The sequence below is a fragment of the Apodemus sylvaticus genome, chromosome 19 (assembly GCF_947179515.1).
Source record: "Apodemus sylvaticus chromosome 19, mApoSyl1.1, whole genome shotgun sequence".
NCBI lineage: Eukaryota > Metazoa > Chordata > Mammalia > Rodentia > Muridae > Apodemus > Apodemus sylvaticus.
In genome coordinates, this window is record NC_067490.1 from 6,327,019 (window position 1) to 6,351,584 (window position 24,566).

The 24,566-nt window shown below is 53.5% G+C and overlaps 1 protein-coding gene across 1 annotated transcript; it reads right to left on the reverse strand.

Annotated features, from left to right (window-relative positions):
* Window positions 1-6,397: 6,397 nt before the first annotated feature.
* Window positions 6,398-22,427, reverse strand: Ppil1 (peptidylprolyl isomerase like 1). The gene is made up of 5 exons (XM_052163776.1): window positions 22,344-22,427; window positions 21,326-21,678; window positions 19,539-19,693; window positions 7,784-7,852; window positions 6,398-7,297 (listed from the first exon to the last, which is right to left on the reverse strand). Exons 2-5 carry the CDS (start codon window positions 21,379-21,381, stop codon window positions 7,077-7,079), a joined length of 501 nt encoding a protein of 166 aa, XP_052019736.1. The 5' UTR covers window positions 21,382-21,678; window positions 22,344-22,427; the 3' UTR covers window positions 6,398-7,076.
* Between the last annotated feature and the right edge of the window lie 2,139 nt (window positions 22,428-24,566).

The window sequence follows — 24,566 nt, forward strand, 5'->3', positions numbered from 1 at the left end:
CTCCCTGTCCTGCCAGCCTCCCACCCGCAAGCAAGCGCGATGCCTTCTGGACCGGCACACTCAGCCCGAGGAGGAGCGATGAGTCGCGGCCTCGTGGCCAATTCCATTCCCGGAACTTCTCCTCCTTCTCCCCTGACTGGCTCCAAAGACCCTGGCACTCTCTCTCTCCCTCGGGCACCTAGAAAAACGGCGGGATGCAGGAGAGGCTGTTGCCGCCCCACGGCCCTAGCTGTGTCTCTCCGAGTGGGAAGCCACTGGGGATGGAATAGCCTCCTCTCCTCTTAAGCTCTAAATTGATTTTCACGCCGCGCAACTCGTATTTGCTTGCCTGGCTGCGGAGGTGAGCCGGAATGTGCACGGAATGCCGGGAGCCCGGCATATGTGTGCGAGCCGAGGTCCCCGCGGCCCTGGCCTGGCCTGCAACTCCAGATCCAGGGGACCCGAGGCCCTCTTTCCCTGAGTTTATTAGCTCTGCCTCGCACTCCAGGCATCTCATCAGGCACACTCGGTGGCCTGCCTGCTCTGCCTTCGGCTGGGAACAGCTGCCCCGACCGAGGGCGCAGTCTGCTCTCCGGTTCTCTGATAATTCTATCAGCGCTTAGGCGAGGCTCAGGTGTCGGGCTCGGGAGCAGGCCAGGCGTGTTACCGCCCTGTCTTCTGGGATCTCTGTCCATTAGGTTTCCTCCAGCAGGGAAAAGATAGGGTCTGAGGCATAATCCCATCTTCCTTATATGTACCAGGCTCTGTGTTCCATGCACAGTACACGCGCGCGCGCACACACACACACACACGCTTCCGGGAAGGGAACCACAAAGACAAAGCCTTGAGGACTGAAGTGGGTGGGAACAACGGAGAACTGTGCGCTCCTCTTCCTTCGATGGCTTCCTTCTTACGTGTGTAAGCTGACCTGCAACAGCCTCTTCCCCAGTCGGTGAAGGAGGAGGCGAAGACGTGCCTGGCTCCTCCCCCGCACGGCCTCGGCCTGTTCCGAGTACACCGACCACAGCTCTTAATGGAGCCTGGCCGGACCCTCGAGGAGAGGGAAGTGATTTTCAGGAGCGGAGCCATTACACGTCTGACCCAGTAAACACGCGGATTAGGGTCGCGTGTGTCCTGGGCCCCAGCGGCCGTCTCCTGGGAAGGGGCTTGAGACTGCAGGGCCGGGCGGAGGTCCCCACCTGCAAGGTCATCTTCCCCCTCGATGTATCAAGAATGGGGACAAACTGAAAAAGAGCTAAACTCAGCAAGAAATCGTTCACTCCACTGGGCTTTGGTCCTCAGTTTGTTTATCCAGAAATGGGCGTGATAAGGTCAGCCTTAGAGGGTGGTTTGGGTATTAAATACACACTGGGCGACGGTGCCACATGCCTTTAATCCCTGTGCTCAGATCTCTGAGTTCGAGGCTAGTCTGATCTGTAGAGAGTTCTAGGACAGAGAGATTATTATTTCAAAATCAATTAATTAATAAAACAAAACAAAGGCAGAAATGTTCAAGTTGAACCGTTTTCTCAAGTGAAATTATTTCCTGGCTAATGTGAGGGACTCTGGATTACCACACACAAAGTATGGTTTTACTGCCCAGGGGAGAACTAAACAGAAAGGTGAAGCCGCTCCTTTAGGACCAGGCACGTACAGGGCCAGGCCCAGGCTCAGGTCTCCTGCAACCCAGACAGGGGAGTGTCTGACTAGAGCAGCTGACGGAAGATGGAGCACCTCGGCCTGCGAAGTTCTCGCAGGCTCACCCTGCTGGGCTCACGGCTCAGTTCTAGTCGGTGGCAATCTGAGCAGTCCTTGGTTTTCCTCATTCCAAGAGCAGCTGGCTTGGCTTGGTAAAAATCGTGAAAGGTGTTTCTGTTTCTCCAGGCAGCCGCGAGGCTAAACTGTGTCCACAGCGCCCTCTAGTGGCAGACTTCCGAAACAGACTGCAAAATGCAAACTTGGCCGCCGGAGGAATCGGCTCAAATTGACCTACATTCAGACTCAGCTCAAAAGGCCTAGTTCAAACCTTAGCGTGATGAACAAGGAAACAAAATCCAAGGTGTCGTGTGGCTCGCCAAGTTGATGCAAAGTCTTCACACTCCCGAGTTTGGATATTTTTGCCCTGTGGTTTTAGACAGGGATCTTTAAAAAAAAAATTATTTTAAGCCGGGCGGTGGTGGCACACGCCTGTAATCCCAGCACTCTGGGAGGCAGAGGCAGGCGGATTTCTGAGTTCGAGGCCAGCGTGGTCTACAGAGTGAGTTCCAGGACAGCCAGGGCTATACAGAGAAACACTCTCTCGAAAAAACCAAATCCAATAATAATAATAATAATTTTAGTATGTGAGTGTGTTTGTATGAGTTTATATGCACCGTGTGATTGCAGGAGCCCACAGAGGCCACAAGAGGGCATCAGGTACCCTGGAGTTGACTGGAGTTACAGGCAGTTGTGAATCACCACATGGGTACCGAGAACAGAATGCCAGTCCTCTGCACCCGCACCACTGAGCCCCCTCTCCCACCCAACAGAACTCTTTTATTCCTCCTGGAGAGAGGAGTCTCACTATGTAGGCCAGGCTGGTCTCAGACTTGTCACAGCCAGGGATTCTAAATCACCAGTTTGGAAGAACAAACAGGAATCCAATTTCTCCGTGAGTCCCAACCAGCCTTAGCTCCCGTTCCTGCCGCCTGCAATCTGTCCGTCTGTCCAGAGCTGCTGGACCGTCCTCTTTCCTGGCACTCACCTAATCACAGGAGCCTATTCTATGGCGCCCAGTTCTGAGGGTGCAGTGTTTCTTGGCAGGAAGCGCCCAGCTGAACACGTGTGCTTGCCAATGTTCCCTCCCCCGCGCCCTGCAAGCGTGGTGCCGGTGGGGCCACGGGGAGGCTCAGATTGGCTCGAGGATCTGGGGGTAGGAGCCGTTCGCCATTTGTGGGGAAAGCTATTTTGACATATTCTGGAGACACGATCCAAAAATAAACGAAGCTGAGGACTTCCAGAGGGCTGAGTGGAAAAGGCTTTTGCTGTCACGCCAGCTAAAAACCAGGGTCTGTGACTCTGGGCGCAGCTATTTCAGCCAATGAGCCTCCATCTTTTTTTTTTTTTTCCTGATGAAGGACTTTTGCTTTGAATCACTCAGCAATAACCTCAAAAGCGTTACCCAGGTGCTGGGAAGAAAAGACGGCACGGAATAAGAATGAGACCAGGCCTTGCTGAGGTCAAAGCAGGGAGGGAGGCGGCTCTGAGGGCTCCTGGGGGGGATGGGCATCGAGAAACAGCGGGTAGGAGGAGTGGGGTGCAGTGGTAGGACATGTGCCTGGCAAATAGGAGATTCTGGGTTCTGTACCCCAACACTGGGATGGGATGAACACACACACACACACACACACCCTGAGGCTGAAGTCATGTGGTGGCTTTAAGGTCTTACTGATACCAGAAGCTGGCTTTTAAGTGTTCCCAGTACCAGATCCTGCTCTGGATAACTGCTCTGCCATGAACAGTAGAGCGACCCCATCTCTGAGGACTGCTGTGAGTTCAAGGCCAGCCTCTGACCCCGACTCCGACTTTTGGATAAGGAGATCAGAAGAAGTTCAAGATTATTCCCAGCTACTGAGAGCTAAGGGCTAACTGGGATACACAAGGACCTGCCTCGAATAAAAAGAACCACAAGGAGGAAAGACGCGTTTCCAGGCTGCTTCACCAGTGTCCTACGGCTCCAGAGTCCCCTCCCTTCTCTGCCACTTGCCCCATGACTACTCTACCTCAGGCACTGTGGCGCTCACACAGCAGGGGCCTGGCACTTAGTGTCCCCAAGAGGGCACAGCAGGGCACTGTCCTCTGATGTTCCTCTCAGCAATCAGAGCAGGAAAGCACTGAACTCAGCCCGGGCTTTCTCCTCTCCCCAGGCCACTGAGAGGCAGGCGGTGGGGTCAAGGACCTGCCTACCTTACACTGTTGCAAAAATTCCCTCCTCAGGTTCCGCTACAAGTGTGGCACCTGGACCAGCACTCAGCATCCCCCGGGGCCTGAATGCTAACATACCGAGTCTGAGCGCAGAGCCGGTTTGCACACCTTACAGGGTGGGTGCCTGACTCTGGGCTTCTTCCACAGACTTATTTACTCCTAACCTCCTTTCTCTCCACGTCTAGAATCTTCCCACGAAGGCTACCTTTTTCCTGCCCTTTGTTGAGCCCCACAGCCCTCATTACTCTCTCCCTAAGTCAGAAACTGGTTCCTTCCCCATCACCAGGGGTGGAAACGGGTCACCTGTACCCCACTGTCACACCAATGGTCTAATGACGCTTACCCTGACAATGTGACACAGCTAACAGGCTAACTCAGCAGGATCCCTGTTAACCAGGCTCCTGGACATGGTGAGGTGTCTGTACCTCAGGCTTACTAGCAGTCACTAAAACTTGTGAAACAGGGGTTGGAGAGATGGCTCTGCAGTTGTGAGCACCAACTGCTCCTCCAGAGGCTCTGAGTTCAGTTCCCAGCAACCACATGGTGGCTTACGAGCATCTGTAATAGGGGCTGGTGCCCCCTTCTTGAATACTCACATACATGAAATAAGTGAATAAATCTTTTTTTAAAACAATGTGAAACACTCAGGTTCCCTCTTTTGAGGCCCTGTGCTGTGTGGTGGCTAGTGTGTAGAGACTTTTCTAGAAGCCAGGAGAGGTGCCTGGGCTGCTCTTTTGCCCTGTGTATGCATAACTGTAACCTCACACCAACAACAGTTCCCCTACCGGCCTGGAGCCTATGACACAGGGACAGGTTATAATTCCGAGGTGGCGGATGGTGTCCTGTGCTTTGAGAAGCGGCTCCAGGATGGCTGGAGGACATACATCACTAACAGTGTGGGACTCTGCACACCAACGCCATCTTCAGGGCTCACTGGTGGTTTTCCTTTTTTTTTTCATTATTATTATTTTGGTTTTTTGGATTTGTTTTTTTCAAGACAGGGTTTCTCTGTGTAGCCCTGGCTGTCCTGGAATTCAACTCTGTAGATCAGGCTAACCTTGAACTCAGAAATCCGCCTGCCTCTGCCTCTCAAGTACTGGGATTACAGGTGTGCGCCACCACTGCCCGGCTCTTTTTCATCATTGAGAGAATATTTTCTTCCTTTCTGTACTCAAACCCATGCGAATAAAGCCCTTACACATTTAATCGGGTATATTAACCCCGGACAAATGGTGGATTATTAAGTTGAACCTTTTCTGCACCCATTTGGCTGCTAACTTCTCTCTACAATGCAGGAGGCTTGTGGAATGGAACTTTGGTCACTTCCCAGAACATACACACAATGACACACAGGCACACGGTGCCTTAAGAGGCTCCCTGTGCGGGAAAGCCAAGCCATGCGTGCGCTGTCTTGGGCCACAGCAACAAGGGGGTGGGAGATGGCAGGGGTGGAACTCCTCCGATGGACTGCAAGGGCTGCCTGTGTCCCTCGGTATACCCACCAAATAAACCTGCCACACATGGGGTGGGGGAAACCTCGACAGAGGAACCGCTTTCATCTGCCCTGTGAGGCGTTTTCTTGATTGCCGATTGATGAGGAGGGCACAGGTCACTGTGGGCGGCGCCATTCCTAGGCAGGTGGACCTAGGTGATTTAAAAAACACGGTTGAGGGCTGGAGAGATGGCTCAGCGGTTAAGAGCACTGGCTGCTCTTCCAAGGGTCTTGAGTTCAATTCCCAGCAACCACATGGTGGCTCACAACCATCTGTAATGAGACCTAAGGCCCTCTTCTGGTGTGTCTGAAGTCAGCTACAGCGAACTCAAATATATAAAATAAATAAAATCCTTTAAAAAAAAAAAAGAAAGAAAAACGGCTGAGCGACAGGAAGGAAGCGAGCCAGGGAGCAGCCTCTCCCGTGGTCTCCATGCGAGTTCTTCCTGCCCCGTGGCACCTGATGGTAGATGGCGACCTGGGAGTTGGAGAGGAAGTGAGCCCTTTCTTTCCTCCCGCAGGCTGCTTCTGCTCCATGTTCCTACTCAGCAGAGGTGCAGCTAGAGGGCGTGGTGCAGCTAGAGGGCGTGGTGCAGCTAGAGGGCGCACAGTTCACCTGCGCCTCAGCCCCCTCAGAGCACCGGGAGACATCACTGGAGGCTTCCCTTGGCTGCCTCTCTCCTGCAGGAGTTGCTCTCACATGGGGGAAGCTGGCGGACTCAGGACCACCCCACGGCAGTGTGAATCCTGAAGGCAGGAATGCTGCAGCAGCCCCCACCCCATCCCACCCTACCCCACCGAGAGCCCACACAGTCCCAGCACTTGAGGCTGATGCACTATAGACCAGTTTGATGTCAGCCTGGTCTGTATAGGAAGTTAAGGCCAGCCAGCGCTACATAGTGACACCCTGTCTCAAAAAGAAAAAAAAGACTGAGAATCTAGGCCAATACCAGACCGCAGCAGTGATTTCAACCACCAATGGTGCTTTATTCTGGAAGTTTCTATGCACTACATAGGTATCAACACCCTTCTTACCCCACCCCCTTCAAATCCAGAAAGAGTAAAAAAAATGAAGGCATTGTGCATAAAAACCTCCTCCCCATTTTCTCTAAAGCCTAAAACGAGTCATTTCCTGTGGGGAGGCCCGTGGGGGCCTGGCCTTGTGCTCTCTAGACTCCAGCTCCCTCCTGAGGAACCATGGCCACCGCTTGCTTCTGCTTCCTCTCAGGAATTCATCACCGCACATTATCACCCCCACTTGACACCTTAGCAACTTGACTGTTGGATGCATTTTTCATTTGGCGACAATTCAATATGGCTTTGCGTGGGACATTAGTGTCCTAAGCAGCAGTGGTGGTGCTCAGGCTCCTGAGGGGAGAGAAAGAGAGAGAGAGAGAGCGCACGCGCGAGAGCGCTGCTGCGCATATTCCTGGAAGAACTCTCACTGGAGGCTGCACGGGGCTGTGCGGCCAGCGCGCTCATCCGTGCAGCCTTCTCAAGGCTGTGCACGCGCTGCCCGCTTTTCAAGTTTGTGACTGTTGACCAGAATACAAACGTCCCCAGAGACGACCCTTCACGCAGCACCCTGTGTCATCCGGGAAACAGCTCCTGGGACCTGGGTGTGCCGGAGCCAGCATCCCTTCTACCCAGAAGGGTACGCCTTCAGGATCTTCACATCATCCACAGGGCGGTCCTGGGAGTTTGTCTCCACCATGCCCACTCGGTTCACCATCCCTATACCCTGGCACACCCGGCCAAAAATGGTGTGTTTGCCGTCCAGCCACTGCGTGGGGGCCAGGGTCACGAAGAACTGGCTGCCGTTGGTGTCTGGTCCTGCGTTGGCCATGGCGAGGATCCCAGCCCCTGGGGACACGAGGAGAGAACGTCAACAGCAGCGTCCCCAGCTGGCAGAGCAGCAGCACTGTCCCCACTGCCAGGACCCACCGCGTCCCTTCCCAGGGGCGGGGCAGACTCTTCTTGCACCACCCTGGCTGCGCTCGATGCCTGTCTCCAGCTTCTCAGGTCGGTGCCTCACTAACCACTGGCCCACCTTACCCACTCCCCTCGGGAGCCCAGCAAGGCCTTGCTTTGCTTGAAGGAAGCTCCAGACAGCCTTTGCTTCCTGACATTTAACAAGTGGAGTCCAGAACGCAGACCGTGCTCAGGTCTGCTAAGGACTCTCAAGGGGCGCGGTTCTCTTTCCTCTGCCAGGGCACACTGTGGCGCCACGGCTGGGCAGCTGTCTGGCACGGTGCCACGGAGTCAGGCACTCACCTTGAATCACAGCCAAACAGCCAGCTTTCCATAGGCGCGGCGTCCTGCCTGCCCCCAGCCCAAGCACACACTCACCGGTGAACTTCAGGTCGGGATGAAGCTCATCTTCAAACTGTTTGCCATAAATAGATGCGCCGCCTCGACCTGTCCAATCAGGAGACAAGCCGTGAGCTGCCCAGTCTACCTCCCCACAAGAACAGCTTAAGACATTTCACAGTGCAGGGATGGGAAAGGCAGTGAGTGACCCGACCGACCGACCGACCCCAGTAGACACATTCCAGTGTCCCAGGCACCGGCCTCACACAGCGCCATTTGCTTGTTAAAGTAACGTTCCCTGTTAACAATGTGCAGGAAGCTGCGGCAGAATCAAAGGGCAGTGGTGCCTGCGTACGCCCTCTACAGAAAACCTCACTCATGACCGACAGCGAGGGAACACGTTTCCAAGTATTTCTGCAGGGTGCCCAGGCCCCTAGCCTAGCCCTAGGCCGCCACAGACACCGCTAACACCATGCACTGCTGTGCCTGGCTTCTGCCCACAAATCCTACCAACCCCAAATCCAGGCACCTGCTGTGGAAGGACAAGATGGCTGTTGCCTCCTGTATGTGAGGTGACTGGAAAGGGAAAGCTGTCAGCTCAGGGAGGAGCAGCCGTGGCCCTGAGAACAGTGGGACAGCATCACATGGGCACAGTGCACGGAGAGGACGGGGTGAGCCAGCACCACCACCACCACCAAGTCCTGGGCGGTAGGCGCGGTGCGAGGCGCAGCCAGGGCGTTGGGGCGGTGCTGGGCACGTAAGTGTGGGCAGGTTTCCCTTGTAGAGCAAAGCGGCAGAAATGAACGTGGACATGAGAGGCCACACCTGTAACCCCTGCATCCGGAGGCTGAGGCAGGAGGCTCAGGACAAACCTGGGCTACAGTAAGAACTTGTCTCAAAGAAAAAAAAGGAAACACGGTGTTCACATAGAAAAACCTAACGGGCGGGCTCTCCCCGTGCTTAGAGACTACAGGCCAGCCACGGGCTGAGCAGCCACCACCAGACAGCAAAGTGGGCTCCGAGACCACGTGCAGCAGAAGCCAGCTGGGAAGCAGGGCCTGCCCTCCCAACAGCCCGCTGCAGCACCTGTCCGTTCTGGAGGGATAATTGCTTGCACACCTGTAAAAGCATCACCTGTCAATAAAAAGCTGATGGCCAATAAGCTGAGGTGGGATTAGAGGGTGGGACATCCGGCTGAGAGAGGAACTCTGGGAACCAGGCCATCCGACTCACAGGAAGTCAGAATATGAAACTGAGGAGAGGTAACCAGCCACATGGCAGACACAGTATGGTATAAATAAGTTCACTGAGTTGCAAGCTAGAAGGGGAACAAGGCCGAGGTGTTTATTAATAAATATAAGCCTCCGAGCTGTTATTCAGGAACTAGGGCATGGGTGGAAAAGACCGAGGTTACACTGTTAGGTGCAACTGGCCTCAAAACTCTCAGACATCTGCCTGCCTCTGCCTCCTGAGTGCTGGGATCAGAGGCAGGCGCCACCAACCCCCAGCTGGCTTCAAGTCCTTGCTTTAGGTCCTAGGCTGTCAGAATCCTCAAGCGAGAAACCAAGAGAAATAGGCAAGACCCACCAGGCCAGGGGAAGCCCCCCACCCCCCACCAGGGGCAGGCTGACTCCACTTCCAGAAGATGCAGGGACTAAACTCCAGGAAGTACAGGCTCATACTGGAAGTGGCAGGCCTCAGGGCACTTCCAACAACAGAGGCCCCAGCAGGCCGAGAGCTCTCCGGTCTCTACTCTAGGGAACTGTCCTAGGAGGGGTTTCTATTGCTGCGATGAAACATCATGACCAAAAGCAACTTGGAAAGCAAAGGGTTTGTTTTGCTTACACTTCCATATCACAACTCATCATCAAGGCTTTCAGAGCAGGAACTCAAACAGAGACCTAAGGGCAGGAGCAGATGCCAAGGCTTCGGGATATGGCTGGATACTGGCTTGCTTAGCCAGCCTTCTCTGTGGACCACCAGCCCAGGGGTGGCACCACCTAAAATGCCTTGGCCCTTCCATAGCAATCACTGATAGGAAAATGCCCTACAGGCTGGACTGCTGCCCGATCTTAAGGAGGCATTTTCTCAATAGGAGTTCCCTCCTCTCAAGTGCCTCGGGCCTGTGTCAAGTGGACAAAACACCAGTCAGCACAGGAACCTGAAAGCCACCACGAACATTAAGGTACAGGCCAGGCAAGAGCCTGCCATGGAGAGCTTCTGGGGCAGGAATCTGACATTGGACCATGACAAGGAAGTAAGCAGAGGCAGGAGTCGGACTCTGGGCTAGGAAACGGAAGTAGGCTCTCAGATATCTTGGTCATCCAGCTTTTTTGTTTGTTTGTTTGTTTGTTTTTGTTTCTGAGACAGGGTTTCTCGGTGTAGCTCTGGCTATCCTGGAACTCACTCTGTAGACCAGGCTGGCCTTGAACTCAGAAATCCGCCAGCCTCTGCCTCCCAAGTGCTGGGGTCAAAGGCGTGCGCCACCAAGGCCAGGCCTTATCTCGGTCATCTGGATGAGCCCTTAGAAACAGTGATGGAGGGGCTTTGTTTACTGCTTTGCAGGTTCATTGACTATTTGTGTTTATTGTCCTGCTTATTCCTCAACCCAGAACTGACCATATTCCTTGCATGTAATTAAAATGGTAGAAAAACAGATTGGGAAAAAAAATAAACCGGCCTCAGCCTCAGAACTGGCTGGGGTCTTGCTACAGTGTTGTCTAATTGTCTTTTTTCTTTTTAATCCTCCCTCCTGCCCTGGAGAACCTGTTGACTGACTGAGCAGGCTTGGTCACCGGCACACAGTGAATGACCGCAGAGACAAGAAGAGGTTCTCCCGGCACCTTGGGACCGCCTGGCTGGGCGGAGCTCACTCTCCTTTCAGAGCCTGCTCAGCCCTGCGGGGCTCACAGTAAAGGCCAGCGGGACTCCTCGGCTGACACTGCTGTGGAATAGGGGAGCGGCGCCCAGGCAGGGAGGGACGGGTGTCCTCAGCAGTGGATCCCTGTGCAGACACTGCTCAGATGAGCCAGCACCCGACACAGCCCCCCTCCCCCCATGCAGGCTTCGGTTCAGCCCAGGGTGGGTCCACAGTCCCTGCCCAGACTGCTAAGTGACAGGCTTCTGGCCTGTGAAACATGTACCCAACATACAGATTGCAGATACATAAGAGAGGAGAAGAAAAAAACATGACAAACTTCAAGGGCTTCCCCTGACCAAGAAACACACACAGCAAATCCATCAAGACGCCACCCGCCAGCCCCAGGTCCCCACGGTCCCTCCCAATCACCAGCAGCTGCTTTGGAGGACCCCATTTCCTCACCAGCAACCTCTATCCCTCCCACCAGACACATGGTCACATGTCATGGTCACAGGGTTCCTTTCTGTCACTGCAGATGCTTGCATCCCTAAACCAAGCCTGCAGAGTACAGACATGCAGACGAAACACCCGACTCATAAAATCAAATAAATTTAAAGAAAGGGTGTGTGTGCGTGGAGCACTCCTGCTAGTGCACTCCCTCACCTCACTGGGACCCCCACTTCCAATATCAGCCTGAGACACAGGTTGGGGGAGGGGCTGTGCACCACAGCGCTGCAGGCTGAGGAGGGCTCTAAGCGGTTCTGTGGCGGTCTGTGCCATTCTTAAAGATAAAGTCACCTGACGGGCAGTGGTGCTTCCAGTCACTGATGCCAGCACCTAGGAGGCAGAGGCAGGGGGATCTTCGAGGCCAGCCTAGTCTACAGAGTAAGTTTCAGGACAGCCAAGGCTACACAGAGAAACCCTGTCTTAAAAAAAGGGGGGGAGGAAGGAAAGAAGGGGGGAGGAAGGGAGGGGAAGAAGAGAGGAAAGAAAGAAGGAGGGGAGGGGAAAGAGGGGAGGGGAGGGGAAGGAGGGAGACCAAGGCCTGGCTCTGGTGCGGGCAGTTACTGGACTGTGCGCTCGCTGCTCTCAGTAATAAGTCTCAATCAATCTAGAACTTCATCTGCTTGCCAAGACCACCTGAGAGATTGACTAACAGCCCGCTGGCTTCTGTTCGGGACCTGTGGCATGCTAGACTGGTCCTGGCCTCACCTGTGGCCAACAAATCATTCTGTACAGTAAACCATCTTTCTCTATGTCTCAGCTGAAGAATCAGATAAACAAATATCTAACACTAACTCTCCAGCATCTCCCTCCCCAAATCCTGCCCCTGAAACTTCCAAGAGTAACAGGCCGACGTCGAGGGCACAACACACAAGCGTGAGCTGACACAAGTTATTAATTATACTTGTGTGACTCTCCCCATCCCACCCATGACAGGCAGCAGATTCATACCCAGGCCAAAAAGAACCATGGCGGGAAGCAACCTACCAGGGCACACAGCACTTCCGCCAGGTCAGCTGATCAACGGAAGCCTCTCCTCCCCTCTGGGGACAAACCCTCCAACAAACACATCAGGTCACTGTCCCCTGGGCATTCCCAGTGCTTCCCCCCACCTTCCCCAGCCTCAGAGACAAAGCAGCTCCTTTGAGGCCAGCAGGGGCACGTTCTGTCTTACAACATAAACAAGCCTACTAGGTCACAGAGTTTTCTGTAGCAACACAGGCGAGCCCTCTCTCGCCTTAGCATTTCCCTGTGGCTGTTTCTCATCTTCCTTCAAAAGCTGCTGCGGGCCTCTCACAATCGGAAGACACAAGGCCAAGATCAAAGGCCAGAAGCTGAGAGTGGCAGAGAGAAAGGAAGGCTCCGGTTTATACCGTGGGACAAACAACAGCCAGGATCACTGCCGCTTGAGAGCCCAAAGCACCCCATGCCGCCCCCACTTAGTAACAACAACACAGGGACCATCTCAGCAGCCACCGGAGTCACATAGGTGCACAGGGATGCTGAGCCCACCGGGCAAGGGTGCCATGTGCCTCCCTGGGTAGCAGACAGTCACACTCCTGCTCCCCTCCCTCCCTCCCTCCCTCCCTCCTCCTGTCACTGAGGCCCCTATGAATCAGTGTCAGATTGCCCACTGTAAGTACCCAAGGCTACTCCTGCAAGGCAGCCCGCAGCTACAATTGTCTGGTCTCAACTTCCCTTTCTGTCAGCACATCATTAGCATTTCCTATCTTAAAATCAGAACAAAACCCCAGCTCCACAGTCTCTCAGCGTCCTGTGTCCCCTTCACAGGAACAGGCTTATCTCCTCTTTCCGCTCTCTGACTGGCACATAAGCAGCACTGAGCTCATTCTGTCCTGAGGACTCTCCACACACTCGTCCCCTGCTCCCCCGGGGCCTCCCTCAGTCCCCAGCAGCCTCTCACAGCTGGTGTCAGCCCCTCCAAGACTTCCCAGTGTTGCCCTGTCCCTGGCAGCCCCTTCTCCATTGGAGCCTTCTTTCACAGGCCTGCAGTGCCCGAGAACGCACCTCTTCCCCTCCTGTCCCCCCCCCCCCCCCCCCCCCCCGTAAATCACTGAACCTCTGCACATGCCTGAGTGTCTGCTTCCCAGGGATCACACTAACTGATCCAAACTACCAGCACCCAGCTCCAGCACCCAGCATCTAGCACCCAGCTCCCTCTGGATCCCAGCCCTGCTCCACCCTCCCACAGGCAGCTTCCTCATGGAGCAGCAGGAGGGTCCTCCGCCGCCCCGCCTCAATCTCTCCACATGCATTTCACCACACTCAGGACTGCAGAGAGCCTTATTGGGGTACTGCGCTGTCTGGCAGGAACTTGACACTGACCAAGGGCTCAAGCAGGAATCTGACATTAGGGCATAATAGAGAAGTGGGCTACAGTGGGAATTTTAATCTTGGAGTGGAACAAGAGATGCTAGCTTCAGGTGAGATTCAGGGCTTGGACAAGGAAGTAGGCTCAGGTATTTTGACCATCCTTACACACCCTTGGAAACAACAGCCACTGAAGTGATGTGGGACTTTGCTTATTGCCTTGACAATTTTGTGTTTACTGTCTTGCTTGTTCCTCATTGTACAGCTATGGATCTAATTCCTGCATGTAACTAAATTGGTTTAAAAGTGGACTGGAAATTATTAAATCCGCCTTGAGTCTCAGAACCCACTGGGGTCATGCTGCAGTGTTGTCTAATTGTCCCTTTTTAATCCTCGCTCCTGCACTGGAGAACCTGTTGACTGACTGAGTGGGCTTGGTCACAGGACCACATCCATGACCCACATCGCCATCCCGGAGGGCGATCTGTGCTCGCTGCCCCCTGCCCACCTCACTGACTCCTCAACTGTGTCTTGGCAAGCACTCTGGTCTACGGCCTCTAACTGGCATTCCCTCTGGAGTGTCCCTGCCCCAGCCCGGTACTCAGAGCTCTAGTCAACCTTATCAGAGGCCCTTCCTCCCTCACTACCCACAGCACTGCCCCGCCCTCTGGCCCAGCAGATCCTGGTTAATGTCAGGAACAGCTCTGGTTGTCATAACTGAAAGGTCTACTATCTAGCAGGTGGATGCCAGGCCAGGCCAGCTGCTAAATATCCTTTAGTGCCGGTCCAGCCCACATCAGAACCATCTAGCCTCACCCGATAATGCCAAGATGGAGACGCCTTGGCCCCTCCCCAGCTGCCACTGTTTTCAAGTCTGTTGACAGCACACAGCCTGGCTCACCTGCTGCCTTCTCCTTAGGCTATCTTCCTGCTGGTCTCCGGCCCACAGCAGCCAAGCCCACTGCAGGAGTCAAGCAGGCACCTGTGAAATGCTAAGTAAATTAACCAAAAGAAATAATCTTTTGAACTGTTTCTGTGCCAAGGCTTTGCCAACTACTTTTCCAACAAGAAGAGTCACTTAGCTGTCACAATAACTCTGGGAGGAATGGCCAGCCATGTTCCCCACCTTCTGACAAGAGCTCTGCAAAGTTACCAAACCTGTGTGTGTGACAAGTGACCATGTGGGGCCAGGACTCGGTCTAAGCACACTGGGCCCTGAAGCACTGCCTGGCACCTGGATGTGACCCTGCCCTGTCACAGATCCCAGCTGGACTCAGCTTCTCAGGCTATTTTATTTCTTACTCCAGTCACAAGGGTCCCAGGTGACAAGTTAAATCTGATTTTGCTAGATGAACCTGCGCCCTTGATTGGTGGGATATGCACTAACTGGCCCATCTTACCCTGACATGCCTTTCCCACTGATAATCTGCCGAAACTGCCCCTCCCCTGTTCCCCATAGTGCAGTTCAGAGGTGTGTGACTTACAGAGGCCTTACAAAGTCTCAAAGAATGAACGGTCGGTGGGATTCCGTCACAGAGCCAGTGACACTAAGAAGCCTGACTCTAGGATGGCGGGCTCTCTGCTGTGCATGCACCCCTGCACATCTATCAGAGCACCCTACACTCTGCTTCCCAAAAGTTAAGTTCTACAATTCTTTCAAGGCCCGCCCACAAGGCCTGTCTCTGGCCTAGCCCCACTCCATCAGACCACTCCCCTCATGATAGTACAACCTTCCTGACACGCAGACCACAGACACCAGCAAAGTTGTAGTCATGATCTCACCCCTGTCCTGCTTCTTAAACAGAATAGGTTCTTCCTGCAGAGCTGGGCGCTCCATATAAGGAGAGAGGCTGGGCTTCTGGGCTGTGACACTCTGCACAGGCCCTGGAGAGGTGCAGGGCTCCCGGTGGACTCTGAGCAAGGATTTGCTAAGCGGGTGACAGTAGCCATGGCTTACTGTTCCAAGGACAGGTTCTGTGTGTTCCTGGGGCTACCAAGGAGACTGATAAAAGAGGCCAGGCCGCCAAGCACAGCGCCCCCGTGTGCTCCCAGGCCGGGAGCAGAGCAAGACGGCCTCACAGAAGGACTTGGCCGGGCGGCAGAGCCTCCATGGAGTGAGGAAGGGCGAGCAGAGACAGACGAAGCCCAGAAAAGGGCTGGCGAGGTTATCTCAACGCGGGCAGTGCTCAGCTCAGCGTGAGATGCAGGAAGCAGAGGGATTCTGCTGAGGACGGGTTCGAGGACGATCACGCAAAGAAAGGCTCCTGAGTAGCTAGCTAGGCTGCAGGCAGCGGAAACAGACACGCCACCTCGCCGAGAACCTCCAATGTTACCCACCATCTACCTGAAACACTCAGAAAAACTGTGTCCTCACAGCTGGCTGGGATGCTCTACTGCTGGGGTTGGGGGGCGGTGTGTGTGTGTGTGTGTGTGTGTGTGTAATCTCCTGCTAGCTTTTCTCACAGACCTGCTGGCAGGCTGTGCAAACATTTGTTATACTCGAGGCTGCAGCATTATTGGAAACCTTCTGAATGCTTCGATTCCATTAAAACTACATCATGGAAATGTGACATTAGGAAAGACTAGAAGTAAGTAGAGAGACATGGAGGACACCGCGCCATCACACGGAGGGCCATCAGTTCCCTTCCGAGTCGCTTCCACTCACTGAGCACGGGCTCTCAGCGCTGCACTACAGATGAAATCCGTCTCATTACAGCAACGAGAAGGAGAGTCATAGAACTCAGGAGGCAAAAGCTGGTGGATCTCTGTGATTTCAGGGCCAACCTAGTTTACAATGTGAATACTACAACCACCAGGCTACACAGTAAAACCCTGTTTCAATCCTGCCTTGCCTGGACACCCAATAAAATGAACAAAGCACAAAGATATTTCCCCCCAAAGGCAAAAATAAAGAGAAACAAAGAAAGAGCCTGGTGTGGCTACGCAAACCTCTAACCACAGACTGGGGGATGCGGGGTGGGGAGGTGAGGAGCGGAGATATGGATGGATATATATATAATACAGACAGGCAGATAGTGAGCTCAGGCCAGCCAGGGCTACACCTGGCTGTTAAATAATAGGAAACAAATATTTTTAAAATTCTGAGGAAATGGCCAAGAGACTGTGCACACTCTTGTCTCTGCACAGCCTAGAGGACTGAAGCAGAGGCAGGCCCACAGAGGGCGCCAGCGAGCAGCCCAAGGGTAGGAGGGATGGCAGGGCCGGCTGCCTTCAGGGCGGTACTAGGGAAATGAGTCAGAGGAACCCTGGGACACAATTTCCTGGCATCTGGGAAGGCAGGAGAGAAGCTGGCCTGACCAGGAGCTCCCAATCCTCTTCGGGCCGGATGCAGCGGGGAGCCAGCAACCCTGAATTCACAGTGGGGAAGACACAGGGCCCCAAATAAACGTGGAAAAATGGCAGGGATCTGCCTACATTGTTCCCAAACGGATTGGTCCCAAAAGCAAGATGGGGACACATGGGTGCTGAAAGGACATGGGTGGGGCCGGAGAGATGGTTCAGCAGTTAAGAGCGCTGACTACTCTTCCAGAGGTCCTGAGTTCAATTCCCAACAACCACATGGTGGCTCACAACCATCTGTAATGGGATCCGATGCCTTCTCCTGGCTTGTCTGCAGAGAGCTACCATGTACTTACATATAATAAATAAATAAAACTTACTGGACCCAAATGACTAACAAAGAGCTAATGTAGCCACTGAGCAGCGAAAACTTCTAGAGCCAAGCAAGACAGAGTGAAGGTCTAAGGGCCTCAGCGAAGGTAGGGAAAAGGAAAAACCCGACTCACCAACAGACAGACACAGAAGAGCAAGACACAGCACAGCACTTCCGGGATGGCAGCGGGCATGCCGGGAAATGCTCCCACAGGCTGGCTCGCTGCACTGGAGGGGAGCACGCCTGGCCTCGGAGTTCCTGAAGCTGTTCCAACCAGTAAGCCGTGACCAGAATTTTCTTTTTTTCCCCCTTTTTTGTTTTGTTTTTTCGAGACAGGGTTTCTCTGTATAGCCCTGACTGGCCTTGAACTCAGAAATCCACCTGCCTCTGCCTCCCAAGTACTGGGATTACAGGGGTGTGCCACTACGGCCCAACTCAGAATTTTCTAAAAACAGATCTGAGGGGGATGAACAGGGCCCAATACACTGACACTCTACTGCTGACGGCCCTTTAAGGCACAAAGGCAGGAGGCAGAAAGCCTGAAACAGGAACAAACCCAGCATTACAACACCCTCAGTCCTTGAGATAAAAAGCCAGAGACAGGACCCTGGCCAGGGAGATGGCTCGGCCTGGAAACAGCTCACCACGCAAACCTGCTGACCCGAATTCTGTCAAAACAATTGATGGGCTGCGATGGTGCCCATCTGTAATGCCCACACTCCCACAGCAGGATGGGACACAGAGACAGAAGAACCTGATAGAAGTTTCCAGGCTTGGAATAGGCAAGGGGAGCTGTAGAGACATACAAGTGTGCGCATGCCCGTGGAGGCCAAAGGCCGACCTCTGGTGTCCTCCTGGATTGTGCTGTCTCACCATTTCCCTCGGACTCCATTCATTTCAACTACTGACTCCGCTCTGTCCTTAAGGATCCTCAAGAATTCCAAGCAAACCCTTTACAAAGAGCCCAAGCTCTTGACTTCCCGTTCCAAACCTGCCCCTCGCTCCACACACAAGGCTCCACGCTCAGCCTTCCTTCTTCACCACCTCAAAGACACCCGTGTCCATCTTCTCTCACGCCATCTGTTTAGTTTGTCAGCAACACAAGTAACTCGCTGGGAAGGGGCAAGCAGCGCCCGGCAGCCAAACGGTAGAGTGCTGCGCATGCGCAAGCCCCCCCCCCCCCCAGCACCACACAAACAGGGCCTGGGGTGCGCACGTGCACGCCCACGGGAGCAGGGGACGTCTCCCGACCTTGCAGCAGCCTACTCCACAGTGTGCGGATAGCCTGCATGGAAACGGCCGCTCCCGATCTGGGCCTGCCTCTCTTTCTCTCCCCTTCATCTACTCTCTGAGCAGCAGGCAGTGACCCCGGAAAGCATAGACCGGATCCTGCCGCTTCACTCAACACACTCCCAACACACTCCCGACACGCAGTCTACCTTCCTCTAAGGCCCCTATGGGCCTGTCCTCGGCTCTCCTCAGTTCCATATCCGGTCTAACAGCAGGCCATGGAGGCCTTTGCTGGTTTCCTACTCAAACTGGATCCCCATCCCGTCCCGCCTGTCTGAGTAGGTGTGTGTCTCTCTGCTCCCAGCTCGAGCCCTAGAGCTTAGAGTCGCGGACACCAAGCAGGCTCACATCCGTCTGGTTTTGTTTTATTGTTTCTGAGGCAGGGTCTCTCTATGTAGTTCGGGCTGTCCTGGAACTCACTCTGTAGACCAGGCTGGCTGGAACTCCCAGAGATCCACCTGCCTCAGACATCTGTCAAATGAACGAGTTAGAATAAAGGAACACAGAGTTCTATCCTCCAGGCCCCGGGACTGCCTGGGTTTCACTCCTGGCTGATCCAACTCCAGGTCCCTCCATCTCACTCCATGGGTATCGTCTGCTTAGGAGCGAAGATTACTCTCACCCGTAGTAGCTATGAGGAGGGCAGGAACGTCAGCAGAATCAGAGCCAGCGTGTGCCTGCAACCCAGCAGGTGTGAGGCGGAGGCAGGAGCATCTGGAGTTCAAGGCCAACCTGGGCTACAATGATACCCTGGTGGTGGTGGTGCAGCTACTGACGCAGTCCAGGGCTGGAGGTGGAGGTGGGGGCGGGCGCTACTCAAAGCTAACGGGTTGGGTGCTTGCCCAGTATACTTTAAGCCCTGGGTTCAATCCCCGGCACTACATAGACTGCATGGCGGTAGATAGACTGCATGGCGGTAGACAGAAATCCCAGCTTGAAGGTAAGGGTTTGAAGATCACAGGATTAGATCCTTCTCAGAGAGTGGGAGGCTAGGCTGGGCTATGAGACCCTATCTCCAAACAAAACAATGAGCCAGCCAGGTCCAGCAACAGAAACGAAGGCTGTGGCTGCCTTACCATCCAGTTACCATCCAGTTATGACAGAACCAAGACGTAAGACACGTGACTTAACGGTACCTGTGCCTGTCGGGTCACCGCCTTGGATCATGAAGTCCTTGATGATCCTGTGGAACTTGGTGCCGTTGTAGTAGCCTCGCCGAGCGAGCTCCGCAAAGTTTTTGCAGGTCTTGGGAGCGTGCTTCCAGTACAGCTCCAGGACAATGATCCCCATGCTGTCGTTGGGGGGGGGGGGGGAGGCAGGGTCAGAGCAGAGCTAGCTGTGCCCAGAGGTCATACTCAGAAGGAAACAACCCAATAAGCAACAAAGTCACAGCCAATTACCTGAGTGTGACACACTGGACAGCTTCTAGTGTATGTATGTGTGCGCGTGAGTACATGTACATACACACACACACACACACACACACACACACACACACCCCACACCGTTCTAAGCAAAACAACCATAAACAAGTCGAAATTCTAAGAGCATGTACTGATGCACTGAAACCAACCCCAGACAAGGAAAAAGGCCTCACATGTCATCTGTAGATATAATAAAAAGACATCAAAGTGTCTTTATATAAGACACTATAAAGGCGCATGCCTTTAATCCCAGCACTTGGGAGGCAGAGGCAGGAGGATCTCTGAGTTCAAGGCCAGTCTGGTCTACAGAGTGAGTTCCAGGACAGCCAGGGCTACACAGAGAAACCCTGTCTGGCGGGTGGGTGGGTGGGAATCCAATCTGGAGAGAATGTATAAAGCAAATCCTCAGGCTGGTTACTCATCGGTCCACATACAGCCAATCTGAGTGCTTTCATTCTCCTCCCCCAGTTCCTTTAAGGAGAAGACAGAAGCAAGAGGCAAGGCAGGGGGCTCCTGCTCTATGTCAGGCACTGAGCTCTGGGGACCCAGTAAGAACCGAGTTGAATCTGTATGGCCCAGGCTTAGGAGGTCCAGCAAGGCAAACACTCTGTAGAGCTGGGAGCGGTGGTGCGTGCCTTCTTAATGTCTACACTCGGGAGGCAAGGGCAGACAAAATGGGGCTAAAGTCAGTAGACGGCTGACCAGGCTCCTAGCAAGGAGTCTTCAATCACTAGGAAAATCAGGTTGCAGGTAAATCTGTAAAATGTAGCACTTCTCTGCGAAAACTGGAGGGGTGTATGTGGAGCAAAGCCTTCATGATAGGCGCTGCTAGCAGTAGTAAACTGAACAATCTCACACGCCCGAGGCATGGCCCTGGGTGCCTTACACACACACACACACACACACACACACACAGATGGATAAGCATTCTCCCAGACCCCTGGACTTCTGATCATCCTGCTAGGATTACAGGCGTGTACAACCGCACCGAGCATATATGGTGTTGTGGACCTCGGGCATGCTAAGCTACAGCCCCAGGTCAAAGCTCACTCTTGGATTGTGGGGAAAATAAATCTCCCTCTACTTTCAAAGCAATTTGTTCAGACAACTGTACTACTTGTCCCGTGGTCTTTACACGTCCGTCTCCTTCACCAGAATACACCGCTTTATCTAGGTTTGTGTTTTCAAAAGTCCAGAGCCCACGTGCATGGCGTGCGTGCTCAACACACACTTGTTGAGAACAAGCGAGCGAATGAATGAAGATGGTGATAGGTAACATGAACTAACGACCGGCGTGGGAAAACGACTGCAGACAGAAGTCGCCGAGGTCTCCCGCGCTGTTGGAGGGGCTCCCCGGAGGTCCCTTCAGAACTCACAGGTACTCCCGGCCGCAGGTCCCTGCCGGCAACCTGCGAGTCAGGGCCGGCCTTTCCTTAACCTGGCCGCCGAGGCACGAACCCGGGTCTCCTCGGCCAATTCCTCCCCGCTCCAACCCTCACCTAGTCTCCAAGTAGACGTTGGGCGGCTGCCAGGTGTCTGGGGGAATCGCCGCCATACCGAGCGAAGGGAGCCCCTGGCAATCACTACTTCCGGCGGAGTTCACAGGGGACTCGTCCCGGGTGCGCACACTTCCGGTTCCCGCCGGTCCGCCGGTTTGGGTGATAGGATTTAGGGCGCTGGGACAAGGATGACGAAGGATCCTTCTCTCGAGGCTGGGAAGAGGGGCTGCAAGCCGAGATGCTCAGTGCAGGGACCCAGACCTGTGCAAGATTCTCCAGAGGCGATTCGCGCCACGCTCCGGAACGTTGATTGGTCCGGTTAGGCGCGGAAGGCGGGAACAACCCTCTTCACTCTGATTGGAGGGATGTCCAAAAGAGAAGAATTTCTTAGTTCCCAGACTTGCAAAACTCAGAGACCACCCAAACTGCTTACTCTGTTGCTCTGGCTGGCCTCGAACTCATAAAGATCCGCCTGCTCCTGTCTTCCCGAGTGCCGGGTTTAAGGCGTGCACCACCTTGCCCAGCGTCTATTCCTTAAAGCAATCCTGTGGATAACAGTAGTCCTGTTTTTTGAGAGGAGAAAACTGAGACTCCGCAGTTAAGTGCCACGTGGCAAATCTGATCCTACAGACTCCAAAAGCAAGAAGCATGTGGAGAGAGGGAAAGGCTGGGAAGAGAAGATGGTGCACGCCCCCAGCGCTGGAGTGGCAGAGGCAGGGAAATCTCAGAGTTCAAGGCCAGCCTGGTCTACAGAACGAGTTCCAGGATAGCTAGTGCTACACTGAGAGACCCTGTCTCAAAAAAAAAAAAAAGTTAATTAATTAAGAAATAAATAAAAAGATCTGGCTTGTAAAAGGTTTGGCACCCCGAAGTTGTTCAGGGTGACAGGAGAAATGAAGGTTTGAGAGGTCTAGAGGGAGGACAGAACAGGTGGCATGAATAAACTGGTATCCTTGGGGCTGGAAATGCAGGCCCGTTGGTAGACTGCTTGCCTAACAGGGCTTAGTGGGTAAGGTACCTGAGTTTAGGTCCCCAGGACCCATGCGAATATCAGGCGCTTATGCACTTGAGACCTCAGCAACGGGGAACGCACAGACCATGGAGAAGGATCTACAGAGCTGGCTAGCCTCCAGTCTAGCCCAATCGGCTCTCCCCAAGTTCAGCGAGCCGCGAGCAGAATGTATATTTTATATTAAACATCCCATAATTAACAACAAAGAAACAAGAAAATATTTACAAGACTTTTCAGTTCTAAGATGCATCTGCCTTCCCACCCACCCACTTCCTGCTCAGCAAGGCAAAAATAGAGCAAATGCAAAGCAAGCGCTAACCACCTGCGGCTCTTGAGAAGACTGAACAAGCCGGATTATAGATAAGCAATCTGAACCCTTAACATGCGGGGCACTCACAAACCCAGCCGAGATGTGGGTAAACACTCTGGGAAGCTCTCCCATCAATGGCTAGATAAATCAAAGTGACTGATTGTGTGTGTGTGTGTGTGTGTGTGTGTGTGAGTGTGTGCCCGCGCCTGGGTTTGTATGGGCAGGCTGGAGCCCACCAAGGCCAGAAGAGTATGTCAGATCCCCTAGAACTGAAGTTATATCCACCTTTAGCTGACTTATAGGGGTTAGGAACAGAACACCTGAGCCAGTTCTCCATCCCTAAAAATGACATTTTCCATGATTAAGGAACATGATTTTAAAATTAGTCTCTTGGGCCAGGGAGGTGGTTCAGAGGGTAAAGGTACCTGAAGACCTGACTTCAACCTGGTACCCAGCAGAAGAAAGAACTTCTTCTCAGAAGACACACACACACACACACACACACACACACACACGCACGCAGGAGAAGGCAAGGGCAATTGCTCAGTGATAGCTCACTTGCCCAGCATGTTAGAAGCAGGCACTAAACCATCAAAAGCAGCTCACTTCCACAACCTGAAATCGTAGGTGCTTTTTATGTTTTGGGGCTACTTTTTTTTTTCTTTTTTGAGACAGGGTTTCTCTGGGTAGCCCTAGCTGTCCTGGAACTCACTCTGTAGACCAGGCTGGCCTCAAACTCAGAAATCTGCCTGCCTCTGCCTCCCAAGCTCTGGGATTAAAGGCATGTGCTACCACTGCTCTGCAGGGGTGTGGGGGGGTACTTTTTAATTCCTCCCCTTTTTAAGTTTCATAACATTTTGGCATTTTCTTTTCTTTTTTAAGATTTATTTATTATACATAAGTACACGGTAGCTGTCTTCAGACACCCCAGAAGAGGGCGTCAGATCTCATTATGGATGGTTGTGAGCCACCATGTGGTTGCTGGGATTTGAACTCAGGACCTTCGGAAGAGCAGTCAGTGCTCTGAACTGATGAGCCATCTCTCCAGCCCCATTTTGGTATTCTCAGAGTGTTCTACAACTATGCTCTATTAAGACAAGCCAGTGTCAACTTAAAAATTCAGTGTCAACTCCGCCCCTCAGCTCAGCACCATCTCTGACCCACATGTGACCCACATGTGGCACTGTGTGAGACAGCCTGTCAGCCTTCTCTGTATTTGTGAGGGTGAGTGAGATGGTGACAAGTTACTCCTCACTCATCAGTAGGCCTTCAGGGCCTTCTCCCCAGAGGTCTTGGGGCCAGGTGCACAGGCTACCCCATAATTAGACACGCCTGTCGCTTCCCCCCCCCCCTTCCCTTCTTCTCCTTCCTTCTTGGGCACAGCTTGCTGTTTGGCCTTCCTTTCAGCCACTCTCCCTTGGGAAGCATAGAGACACCTTGTGCATGGCTACGTCTGTCTTTCTCTTCCTGTCTTTCTCCCTGAACCCTCATGGTTTATGTCACTAAAACTAGCTTTATAAAAATCTCAGCTTTAAGTTAGTTAGGCCTGAAAACCTCTGCTGTAACCAAATCATGAATCCTGCAGAAGTTTGCCTGAGTCAAGTTCCCTAAAAGATTAATGGTGGCTCTAGGTCTCTGTCACCTCTCACATCTTGGGGACTCACCCTGAGCACTGTGCGTGAGTGCCCCTGACCGTTGCTTGGCTGGTGTGCCCTGCTCTATGTGTGGTCTTGGGTTCCTTGCCTTTTTCTAGACAAATCCCAGTTAGTGTTTACGAAGTGATGCAGCCACGGAAAGTAGAAATTCTCCGGGCGGTGGTGGCGAACGCCTGTGATCCAAGCGCTTGGGAGGTAGAGGCAGGCAGATTTCTGAGTTCGAGGCCAGCCTGGTCTACAGAGTGAGTTCCAGGACAGCCAGGG

Bases quoted from the DNA above. Each gene is read 5' to 3' on its own strand.
- Ppil1 (XM_052163776.1), bottom strand. From the start codon at position 21,381: ATGGCGGCGATTCCCCCAGACACCTGGCAGCCGCCCAACGTCTACTTG. The intron at 19,694-21,325 runs GTGAGGGTTGGA...CCCCAACGACAG, and splicing joins AACGTCTACTTGGAGACTAG to CATGGGGATCATTGTCCTGG. The intron at 7,298-7,783 runs GTGAGTGTGTGC...TCGTGTCCCCAG, and splicing joins TCCCGACCTGAAGTTCACCG to GGGCTGGGATCCTCGCCATG.